The 12,268-nt window shown below is 57.5% G+C and overlaps 1 protein-coding gene across 2 annotated transcripts in view; it reads left to right on the top strand.

Moving 5' to 3' along the window:
* The window catches only part of IGF1R (insulin like growth factor 1 receptor), a 223,772-nt gene that overhangs the window by 42,853 nt on the left and 168,651 nt on the right, over window positions 1–12,268 (top strand). For both annotated transcript variants that reach the window (XM_045825054.1, XM_045825053.1), the window contains exon 2: window positions 580–1,125. In XM_045825054.1, coding sequence (XP_045681010.1) covers window positions 580–1,125 — 546 coding nt within the window. The remainder of the gene's footprint in view (window positions 1–579; window positions 1,126–12,268) is intronic.

The raw sequence follows: 12,268 nt of genomic DNA, 5'->3' as shown, positions 1-12,268 counted from the left end.
TTCTTCACCTTTCTGGCACGTCAGCCTTGGTGGCTGCGTTTGTGTGGTGCTGGGGAGGCCTGCCAGCCCGCTGGCCCGCCGGCCCGTGTCAGCAGGAGACCTGGGGGTGTGCTTCTCTGGGTCCGAGCCTCCCAAGTCACGGGAAGGGGGCGTCTTCAGGGTGGGCCCTGCTGCTGGGTGTCTTTGAGGCTGGAGATAGCAGGAAGTCATGTTCATTGACCGGGGGCTGGAGGTCTGCAGCCGTGGGGTGGTCTATGGCCTCGGGCCGGCCTGGATCGCACCCTGGACCCTTGCGTGTGCTCCCGTGCGGCCCTGAACTCTGGTGGCAGGATGGGGGCGGCATCCCCTCAGGGGAGGGGGCACTTCCCGAAGGCCAGCGGCCTGGCGAGTGACCCAGACAGGCAACCTGCCGCCACACCTCACGGTCGCCCGCCGCACGAAACCGGTCTCGTTTCCTAATGGTCACCTACTAGGCGTTCTGAAAGCGGACCGCCCCGTGGGTTGGGAAACCGATTCCCAAGTGCCTCCCCGTTCACTGACATGTGTCCCGCCCCCGCCCGCCCTCTTGTGTCCCCGCAGTCTGCGGCCCCGGCATCGACATCCGCAATGACTACCAGCAGCTGCGGCGCCTGGAGAACTGCACGGTGATCGAGGGCTACCTGCACATCCTGCTCATCTCCAAGGCCGAGGACTACCGCAGCTACCGCTTCCCCAAGCTCACGGTCATCACCGAGTACCTGCTGCTGTTCCGCGTGGCCGGCCTGGAGAGCCTCGGGGACCTCTTCCCCAACCTCACGGTCATCCGCGGCTGGAAGCTCTTCTACAACTACGCCCTGGTCATCTTCGAGATGACCAACCTCAAGGACATCGGGCTGTACAACCTGCGGAACATCACCCGGGGGGCCATCCGGATCGAGAAGAACGCCGACCTCTGCTACCTGTCCACGGTGGACTGGTCCCTCATCCTGGACGCGGCCTCCAACAACTACATCGTGGGCAACAAGCCCCCGAAGGAGTGCGGGGACCTGTGTCCGGGGACGGTGGAGGAGAAGCCCCTGTGCGAGAAGACCACCATCAACAACGAGTACAACTACCGGTGCTGGACCACCCACCACTGCCAGAAAAGTAAGAGAGCGACGCCCACCGTGGCGTCCCTTCAGCTCCTCCCCCTTCCCTCCTGCTCGCCCTCCCCCCCTCCCTCCCTCCCCCCTGCCAACTCTGAATGCACAGCTCCCCTGGGCCAGTGGGGTATGCCTGCATTTGGGGCGTGGCTTGCCTGCCTTGGAAGTGAGGGTCTTGGCTGGCTTCGGGTAGCTTCTGGGACCCCAAGGGGTAAATAAAGGCCACTGTGGTTGCCGACAAGGCCATTCAAACCATAACTAGCAGCGACGCCTCGCCCTCCTGGGCCAGCAGCCTGCTGACCTTCCGCTTTGAATTCCCACTGGGACAGGGGGTGTGGTGTGCCCGGAAGCACCTAAGCCCTTACCTATCAGCCCTTCCATCCTTTGCATGGAAGGGTATTATTGGCGTGGCGGGCCTCCCTGAGCGTGACTGTAGTTGGAAGGTGTTTGAATAAAGGGAGAAAGGAAAGACCTATTTCACCTTCTGTGAAAGTGCGACCTCCACCCTGTCCGTGGTCCCTAGAGGTTTAGCTGACGCGATGCTGAGGTGTCCGGGTTCACGAGGAGCACCAGCCGAGGCCGGGCGAGCCCTGGGCCAGCTGCCAGGAGTCCCGGGGGGAGTTCACGGTCCTATCAGGGGGTGGTGTGCGTGTCCCCCCGGGCTTCCGTTTCCTCTCTGTTTTCCCCATCTTTTCCGAAGCGTCGTGCAAATCTCCTGAAAGCACTCCAGTGAAAAAGCTTTGCAGTGTGATCTCGGGGTGGGGGGGATCTTGAAGCTGCCCGCGTGTTTTTCTGCCCTCAACCTGTTTTTCCCTCTGCACGGCGGAGGTTGCCTGCGTGGGATCGGCACCTGGCGAGCTGGGTTGCTTGGTCTTAAAACGCGACTCTGGTTCCTCGCCCTTCTGCTGCTTTCGCCAGAGTTTAGGTCCGCCGGCCAAGGAGGTTCCGCTCACTGGTGGGAAGGCAGCATGGCAGCTATAAATAGCTGTTATTAAGGAGTGGCCAGTGAAAGGCCCGGGAAGCGTCCACTCACAGATAGCCAAGAAATCCCAGGTTGGTAGGCTTGCCTTGCACCGCCCGCAAGTCCAAGGCCAGACCCCACAGGTAGCTGTGGTTCTGATTGCCCTCTGGCCAGGGCCGGAGTGGCGCCGGGCGCTGTCTCTGACCCGGCCCCGACGTGCGCGCTCTGTGGCTCCATCCGTGTGCACGTGAGTGTTTGGTCCGTCGGGGGCTCAGGGGCCCCTGCTGGCTGCTGCCCGGCCCCTCGCACAGGCCCCTGTTGGCCCGGGTTGGAGGGAGGCGCCGGCTGGAGCCACACTCAGAATCGGTCAGAACGGGGCCCCGGTCATGAGATCACATGCTGGTTTGAGGAAGCCACGTAGTCGGTTTCTGGGTAGCCTTGACATGTAAAACTGTTATCTCAGAAGAAAACAGCAGCATCCTGTGCGGTGGGAGGACCCCTGACGGCGTCGGTGTGAGAGGCCCGGGCGCCCAGGCCTGTCGGGAGTGCCCCTCAGGGCCACCGCGGTGGCGTTTGCTTTGGTCTCACTGTGGGTTTGTGCCGAAGAAGCCGGCAGCAGGACGGAGGGCGTTTCAGCGTCCGACGGGCTTCCCCGTCTGCCCTCCGCCGGCCTCTCGTTTCCCTGCTCTCCCCTCTCTGGACGGGCAGCGTTCTCTCCCCCCGGCCCCACGTCAGAAGTGCGCGGGCATCCCTAGGATGCGTCCTTCTCCGGCTGGACGCCAGGCCCCTTCCGCCTGAAGTGTGCTTCTCTTGCGCCCTCCTCTGCCGTCCCCTCTGCCGGTTCCCTGGCCTGGCCCTTCCTCAGCCGCCCCGCCTCCCCCTGGTGGCCCAGTGACCTGCCCAGCACGTGCTGGGACCGACAGGCTCCTCCGTCCGGAGTCCCGTGGGGTGAGCACCTGGCCCGCCTCTCGGGCCCTCGGTTTCCCGCTCCTGTGGGCCACACAGCCTCCCTGTCTCCGCCTGCCACCGTGTCCTCGGTCCCTGAGGGTGCTCCGTGCAGACCAGCCGGCCACCACTCACCGGGCAGACTTCCTGCCTGCCAGGCTGACCTCCAGCCTCGCCTTCTCCGCCCGGAAGCCTTTGGGACTCTGCAGGCTGCAGGGCACCTGGCAGCGGCCCTTCCCGCACCGCGGAGTAAATCCTGGGCGCGTCCTCCCACTCAGAGGGCACGGCTGTCACCCCAGGGGCCAGCGCGGCACCTGCTTTGTGAAAGATTTATTGTCAGGAAGATGCGTCTCCCCTCCTCGAGCAGGGAACAGTGTGTAATAGCAGCCCCGAGTGAGCCAAAAGACTCTAGGATGAGGAGATGCGGTGTTTCCCGGGCAATGTTCACGGTCATTGCTACCCAGGAGCCCTGTCTCCACCGTCTCCAGCTCTTAGCCGGAGCGTCAGCTGCGGGTGGCAGCTCCTCTCTCTCCTGCACTTGTTGGAAGTGTTCAAGGCCAAGGATGCTGGATAAATAGGAAAATCGTCTTAAAAGCTGAGGCTTGGCCCGTGGCGCTGCTCACTGCTTTGTGCAGCAGTTGTTTGCTGAAGGCCAGCCACGTCCAGGGAGGGACAGGGAGGATCCAGGCAGAGGACCTGGTTCTCTCGCTTCCTGGTGAACTCACCCATGTGGTGCTGCTGTTTGCTTTGCTTGCCTTGGGTGCTTTGTGGTGCTTTAGTGCCTTACTGCTCACCTGAGTCCCCAGGTGCTTTGGAACCCATCGGGCAGCCCGTGGGCAGCCCCCATCCTGGCATTGCCCATGAGGAGGAAGTCCACGGAGGCTGTGAGCCCAGCCGTGGTGGGAGCCGCCTCCCCCAGTGCCGTGGGCTCATCCCCATTAGAAGCACATGGACTGGGGCGGCCCCAGAGGTTGTCCCATCTCCTACCGCCCTCGATCAAGGAGAGGCCAGGAGGATGGCCGGAGGGAGCTCACGAGCACAGGAGCAGGCGGTCACGGCTCCCTTCTCCGACGAAGGGGGCCGTCTCACTGCCGTCTCGCCGAGGAGAGGGGGACTTAAAACGCAGGCCAGGGTGTGAAGACGAGAATTCTATTGATCCATCCCCACCGTCCCCCCGAGGTTCTCCCGTTCTTGGCTCGCGAGGGCCGTGTTGGGGTGTGCAGAACAGTTTCTCCACTTCCTCACTTTCTTTTTTTTTTTTTTTTTTAAGATTTTACTTATTTATTTTTAGAGAGGAAAGGGAGGGAGATAGAGAGAGAGAGAGAGAGACATCAATGTGCGGTTGCTGGGGGCCGTGGCCTGCAACCCAGACATGTGCCCTGACTGGGAATCGAACCTGTGACACTTTGGTTTGCAGCCCGAGCTCAATCCACTGAGCCACGCCAGCCAGGGCAAACCTAGCCAGCGTCCACTACGGAGTGGAGCGCTAAAGACTTCCTCATTTTCTTACAGATTGGCGCGCCTGGCTGCCAGGGGAAGCAGGTCACTGGTTTGTAAGTCACCTGCTGGGTTGGGGCGAGATCACGGGGCGCAGGGTCTGTGCCCTGAGACCCCACGTGTGTGGGATGTGCCTTACTCCGTCTTCACATCTCTCCTCTTCTCCCTCCTCCTTTAAAAAAAATGTTTTTTTTTTTTAAGTTACGGGTGAGGGATGTTTCCTTTTGTGCAACACCCCCAGGCTGCCGTAAGCCTGGGCCCTCCAGACAGTCCCCGGGGCCGCCTCTGGCTTTGCGTTATCGGAAGGAGCCTGCTGTCTCCCTGCCCCTGGAGGCCCCTGCTCCGGTCAGCTGCTCCCAGCGTGGGGGATCTTTATTTAGAAGGGGGTCACGTGCCCTGGGGCCTCGTTTCTCTGCCTTTTATAGTCAAGCATGGAGCTCGCATTCTGGCCTCCCCGGCGGCGGTCCACTCCTGTTACCACGATGGTGACGCCGGCGTGTGCCCTTGTGTTTCTCTGGGCCACCCGCGGCGGAGTTGCTGGGCCTTGTGCTCCCCGAGAGGCTCCGTTCATGGCTGGCTGTCACCTGGTTCAGGCGTCCCTCTTCCGGGCATCCCTTCAGAAGTTTGTTTGAAAGTGGGGATCTCATCGTAGACGCGAACAAGCTTTCAGAACAACGCCCCTTGGGCGATGTGTGTGTCCCAGGTGTTTGGTAACAACACCCTGGGGTCCCTTCCAACCCCACCAGTCACACCCGCGTGTAACAAGATGTATCTGGTTGTTCCCTGCGCCTAAGAAGCCTCTCTCTTGTGTTGTGTTAACATCTCTGTCCGGCTTGTCTTATGGGTGTGCCGGGGTGGCATTCTCGACTACTGCAGGGATGACGGGGGGCGTGCGGGCCCACGTCCCCTGCCCTGTGGCTAATCTCGTCCTGGATGGCGTTGCTCCACTCGAGGGCGTGGGGTGGTCCCACGGTTAGGTCTGCGCTGGTGGTGGAGACACGTCTCCCCCGAGCACGTGCGGGCGCTCGGGGACGCAGGCCCCGGGAGGCAGGGTCTTCGAGTGCCGTCCGAGGATGGAACGCCCTCCGGATTCGGAGGAAACGGGACCCAGCCAAGGCATCCAAGGAATGCCGGTGGCAGGCGATTTGATCTTTCTGTCTGTGACACACAGGATGTTGCACAGAGCGGGCACCTGTCCCGGTGCCTGGCTTGGGAGTCTGGGTGGAGGAGGTGTAGAGACCCTGTGGAGGGAGGAACCCCACCTGAGGGGGCTTCTAAACTCTGAGCCATGCGGGGTTCGCATCCGTGTCTGCTGCTGGGTGCCTAACGCACGACTGTGAGCTGGGCGCTGGGGTGTCGCCTGGTTCCAAATGGCCTCGCCTCTCGGCCACTGGAGAACCAGCCGGTCTGAGAGCCCGGTGACCGTGGGGACTGCGTCGCAGGAGTGGGCAGGGGGGCTGAGCGGGTGTCCACCTGCGGGGGGACGGCTGTCACCTCGAGTCAAAGAGTGAGGGGGGCCTCCGGGGCTGGTGGGAAGAGCTGAGCCACGGGCAGGGCCCAGGGGCCGGGCGAGACCATGCGTCTCCCCGGGCCGCAGCTGTCAGGGTGCTGTGGGGCTGCTCAGGACCTCGCTCCCGACGGGTCCCCGATGACACTGCGGGGTCCTGGGGACAGCCGCCCCATCACGGGCCTGCCTGCCGCCCTCTGTCCGAGGGGTCGTCGATCGTCTGTAGGCAGCCCCGAGCCTGGGAGGTCTGACTTTCCCCTACGGACCATCGCAGCGTGTGTGTCACCACTGACATTTCGAAGGACATAGGATTTTGTGCAACAGGGGATTTAAGAAAATAAACTGCATTCCAGGATGGACACACGGCGCTTTATGGGACGAGCCGAGACAGAACTTGGGCAGCACCAGACAGACTGCCCAGCGTGTAGTAGGTCCCTGGGACGTGGTAGCAGCTGCTCCCCTCTTGAAAAATGACATGGAACTCAAGGTGCGAGAGCGGCACTCCGGGCTCTGAAATTCTGAGCGCGGCGCCGGGCCGACCGTGTGCGTTTCCCGCTGTATCTGAACGGGTCTCTGTGGCTTTTTCTAAATGGCAGAACGTCCAGTTATTATATAAATAGCATGGCGTCGTGTAGGAGTGGTTCTTTCTAATTTAACCCAAGTTGTTCAAATTCTTGTTTCTGCCCAGATAAGCTGTATCTTTCAGGAACATTCACTGAGGCGCACACATCTCTACCGGGAAGCCGGCGGGGCCCCCGGGGTTACACGTAAACTCTGCTGCTTTGGTCATTCCACCCCACGAATTTATTCCACTTGCAGACTGGGTGTGAGGACGAATTTAAGAAGTATCAACAGGATTCTTGTGTCACTGACATTAAAGAGCATCTCTCGTACATGTGGTTTTTAATTTCTTCTTTTGGGAGAGTACTGAGGTGATTACAGAGTGGGCGTAGCCTGGGGGGAGGGTGACATGGACGGACATTTTTATCTGTGACGAGAGCAGGTTTCACGTAGGGAAGGGAGCCAGTCCTTGGACGCAGCCTGCAGTGTGAGCCTGTGGAGTCTCTCCTGTGGGTGATGCACCCGCTCTGCTCTGTGTGTGTCTCTGTGTCTGTGTGTGTAAGATACAGGCTGTGTGTGAATGTCTCTGTGGAAGACTAGCTCTGTGTGTGTGTGTGTGTGTGTGTGTGTATGTGTCTCTGTGTGTGTGTGTATGATACAAGCTGCATGTGGATGTCTCTGTGGAAGACTAGCTCTGCGTGTGTATCTATGTGTGTGTGTGTCTGTGTGTGTATGTGTCTGTGTGTGTGTGTGTATGATACAAGCTGCATGTGGATGTCTCTGTGGAAGACTAGCTCTGCGTGTGTATCTGTGTGTGTGTGTGTGTGTGTGTCTGTGTGTGTGATACAAGCTGCGTGTGGATGTCTCTGTGGAAGACTAGCTCTGTGTGTATCTGTGTGTGTGTGTCTGTGTGTGTGTCTGTGTGTGTCTGTGTGTCTGTGTGTTTCTCTGTGTGTGTGTGTAAGATATAAGCTGCGTGTGGATGTCTCTGTGGAAGACTAGCTCTGTGTGTGTGTCTGTGTGTGTGTCTGTGTGTGTGTGTGATACAAGCTGCGTGTGGAGGTCTCTGTGGAAGACTAGCCCTGCGTATGTCTGCGTGTCCGCGCACCGCACCAGCTCTGTGTGTGTGTGTGTGTGTAACACTGGCTCTGTGGGGGTGTGTGTGTGGGTGTGCACACTCAGACACACATGCCGCTTCCTTCTCCCTCCAGCCTCTGTTCCTGTTTGGGCTGCTGTGTCCTGTCTCCCCCCGCCCCCAGCCCCCCAGTTCCAGAAACAAACACTGGCTCCGTCCGTCTGTCCTCCCTGAGCTCTTCCTTCCGCCCCCCTGGTTCCGGGGACCAGGTGGGTGGGGACGCACAGGAATGTCGGACCCCCTCCCGGCGGCGGCCCAGCTCCCGTTTCCTCTCGTCACTGAACAGCAGTCTCTCTCTGTCTCCCTGCCGGGAACACACACCACCACCCAGCCCTCTCCCCTCTCCCCCTGCCATGTGCGGCCCCACCCCCGTGGGACGGGGACAGAGGCAGTGCCTCGGGGCTCTGGGCTGCCCGTGGCTCTCGAAGAAAAGCCGTGCAGACCGACCTCGAATGCCCATTCGCAGGTCCTCACGTGCAAGCAGCTCGTGAGGCTGTGGTCTCGGCAGCCCGTGCAGGGAGGCCCGTGGCTGTGGTGCCTGCTTGCTCTGCATGCTGCCCAAGGCCACCAGCCCCTCTGTGCCCAGGGCCTCTGGTGCGGGGGCAGCTGCGCTGTGCCCACATCTGCCCTTGGCCATGGGTCTATGAGCCACGGCTGCCATTCTGGGGTTCTGGGTAGATGCACGAGAACTCGCCGGGGTTTTAGCAGATGCTGAGGCCAGGTCATCGGGCGTAGAGTGACAGGGCGGAGAAAATCAAAGATTGGGAAGCGGACAGCCTCCGACGCAGGAAGGCACCGCAGAGCTTGCTTGGAGTTATCCAAAACACTTCTTGGGCAGTGGTAGCGTTCGAATTAGGATGTTTTCACCCCCAAAGGGTGTTGGTGGTGCTCTGCAGACCGATGAAAATTAGACCCCTAGGCTCAGAAAACTAGCTTTGCTCGTGGGGCTGAAACCTAGTACAGTGTTTGTGTTCAGATTTCTTGACCTGGGAATGACCCCTTACACGTAGCTCAGGAGGTGATACTATTGGGTTCCTAGACTATTCCTCAGCCAGGTGCCAGGGATATATTGTGTTTTCGGTCTCTTCCTCAGTGTGCTTGAAGTGACCGATCGTTGCGTGGCACGTTGGTCCTTTTATTAGAAGCTTTTGAGTCACCGTCAGAGAAGGTTTCGCGCAGGCTTTCAGCAGCGTGGCGGAAAACGTCCCTCGTGTTTCTGTCCACTCGCAAGGACAGACAGAGAGGCCTGGGTTCCAAAGGTGGTCACGTGCTCTACAGCTTGGTGGCGTGGCCTAGGTGACATGGTGTCATCTTCTGGGGTCGTTGGGTTTCTTGCCACTCCCTCCACACCTACCACCTCACTGCTGGCCATCGTTCCGGGTTCCACAGGGGTGGAGGCTTGGAGGATCTTGACATTGTAACTTTCTTTTAAATTTACGTTTAATTTATTGATCAATAAATCAATAAATTTGTTGTTCCACTTACTGATGTGTTCATTGGTTGCTTCTTGTACATGCCCTGACCGGGGATCGAACCCGCAACCTCTGCTGTATCCAGATGACAATCTAACCCACTGAGCTACCCAGCCAGCGCTTGGCTGGCATCATTGTTTGTGAATGGAATTCTGAATGTATAATCGCCTCAGAAGAAGGCTTCCTTAGCTCCACACAGCTCCATGAGGAGTTCTTATTTGTTGAGGAAAAACGCTTAGTCACCGGCTGTCGGGGATGGCTGAAGAGGCGGAGGCTGAACTCCTGGGTGTGCTTCAATAAAGCCATTTCTATTGATAGGCAATTGATAAAACCTCCGAAGCCAACAGAACAGACTGCCATTTTCCGTCCTTCCCGGCAGTCGGCGTGTCTTGTGCCATTTCTGTGCCGGGCAGCCGGAGAGGAACGTATCTTACGATTGTGTTGTGAGATAGGATAAAACACGTGACATTCCGAGAGACAGAGAGAGAGAGAGACGGAATTTAGGTGGCGTTAAGGCGCTCCATGAATTTTTGCCAAAAGAGGAGAGAGAACACATTGTAAGAGCCGGGGGTGGGGGATAGAGTTCCGTATTTGAGGCTCTAAATGGTAAAAAATATTTGGCTCGCGTGAGATCGAGGCCTTTCCTTAAGGTGGTCCACAGGGTTTGCCTGGCATGGTCTACACGGCCCTCGGCTCGTGAACAGGGCCCCCCTGGCGTTTGGAATGCGGCGTAGACGATTTCGTCAACACAGAATTCTGAATGGTGGTTGAGGTCCCAACCCTCGGTCCCTCCCCTGCCTCCGCCCATCCACCCCCCATCCACCCCCAAGCCTGCTTGGCTTAGGGATCATTTCTGATCTGACTTCTGCCCACGGCTTTGGCACTCAGGGGGAGAGAACTGTCAGACTCACCCCAGATGGTGCCTTTTGTTGTCTGGTGGGCGAGGCAGGGGTGGTGGTGGGAAGGTGGTGGTTCCCACTTTATATCTGAGATGTGTGTGTGTGTATGTGTGTGTGTGTGTGTGTGTGTGTGTGTAAAATCCCTCTCCGAGGGCTGAGCGTGTCCTGGATGCTGAGGCTCGGAGGGAGACAAGGTGTCCCTGCAGGGACCTGTAGGTGTGCCGTGGGAGTCGCATCCAGGACTCCACCCTCCCAGCTTCCAGCTGTTCTGAGTCGAACCTAGAACCTGTCCACCAGGTGCTGGAGGAGGGAAGGAGGTAAGAAGCGGCAGGAGGTGTGGTTCTTGACCTCAGAGGCCTGACTCGGTGTCTGCGTGCTGGATTGGGGGTGCATCCCTTACGGGATGAGTTTTCAGCAGCAGGGACGCGTGGTGCACGTCTGGTTAGACCCCCTGTGCCGTCGCCGGGGCCACCGAGCGAGTTTTCTGCTAGAAGGCCCGGGAATAGTGTCTCGTGCCAGCATGGACTCAGTGCATCTTCGTCCCTCCTCCTTTTCTCCCTGCCTTCCACTCTGGACCTGAAATGCGGGGGTGCTGGTTTGAGCTCTTGGTAATTTGTGGAGAATGGTCCTCTGGAGTGGGTGCCAGGAACAAAGGCATTCCAGATGTTCTCTCTCTCCCCTTGTCTCCTGTCCCCCCTAGTCGGAGAAAAACTCTGCGTATGAGTTTTGGCCCAGAGAAACATTAAATCTATGTTAAGGATGCAGACATGAATGGGCAAAGGAAGGGCTGGTGGCAGAAAGGATCTGCCGAAGCAAATAAGTGACGCAGACGGGCAGGAAAAAAATATTAGATCAACTGTGCCTTTCAGCTCCAGGTACTTAACGCGAAGATAAAGCAGCAGGGGAAGATTTGTCACGTGAAGCGCTGGGGAGACGGGGGAGTTTGGAAGCTAGCTGGGACTTCTCTGCCAGCTTCTAGAGTGACTTGGGTCATGGACGGTGCGCGTGGGGCAGCCCACTGCGTGGGGGTCGTGATTCTTACCGCCCTGTGGTCAAAGGGGAAATCGCCAGGCCTGCGAGATAGGAGGTAACAGCTCCTTCAGGAGACGTGTCAGAGTCTTCTTGTCAGAATGGCTTCCTTGGGCATTCTGGGAGGACTCACGCTACCTACACTCTGAAGCCATTTGCGTTTTTTAAAGTGTATGTGAACACTTGTTGTTTTCGTCGTTTAGTAAGTGGAGCCGCCGCCCGGAACCCAGTGGACGCGATCCTCCCATCCTGTGTCGGTTGCTCTCAAGTCCCGCACCTCCCGGCATCCTTGCTGTGGGCGTGAGAGCGGTTTTAATTGGTGGGTTGGAAAGGCTTCGGAGCAGTTTAGGCCAATGGCAGCGCGTTGTATCAGTGAGTAACATTTTGAGAAAATGGGAAGAATGGAACCATCTTACGCTTCTTCTGGGGTTTTATGTTGTCGTTCCAGGTCATTAGTAAACAAGTTCGCTTTCGAGCTGATATGGAAGGAGAAGGAAGCCAACTAGAGTGGCGAATAGTAGCTTCCATATCCTGCATCACTCCCCAGTGCCCCGGCCAAATCACTCCATTAGCGGCCCCTACAACCAAAACCTGTGCATTGACTGGACTGATGTTTTAAAGTGAAATAAAACCAGTCTTCATTTTGGAAAACAGAGGGTTTAGAGCAAACAATGTCCAATGGCTTTTATAAGAACAGCATGACTCTGATACCAAAACTGACAAAGCAAAGAGAAAAACAAAAAACACACTACAGACCAATACCTCTCATGAACAGAAACACAAACATGCTTTAAAATTCTAGAGACGCCCATCCAGCAACAGAAAAAAAAATGGTAATACTTCCCTGTGAAGTCTAGTTTATCCCAGGAACGCAAAGTTGATTTACCGGTTGAAATTCCGTCAATGTAATTCACAATATTAACATGATAAAGTGGAAATAAACATGTGATCCTTTCAGGAGATGCAGGGAATTATTAAACCGAATTCACTAATCATTTCTTCTTTGTCAAGGAGATTTTGTTTTTATTTTTAAATTATTGCCTGCTGACAGATTCCTGGAGTGTGATTATATAATCAAAACAAACCCAGCCTTGCAGTGTGCTTAAGCTGTTATTATTTTTCTTCATTTTTTGGTGTTTCG

This window comes from Phyllostomus hastatus, unplaced genomic scaffold, assembly GCF_019186645.2.
Source record: "Phyllostomus hastatus isolate PE091 unplaced genomic scaffold, TTU_PhHast_1.1 phas_scaffold_555, whole genome shotgun sequence".
Classification (NCBI taxonomy): Eukaryota; Metazoa; Chordata; class Mammalia; order Chiroptera; family Phyllostomidae; genus Phyllostomus; species Phyllostomus hastatus.
This window is presented reverse-complemented; position numbering and strand designations above follow the sequence as displayed.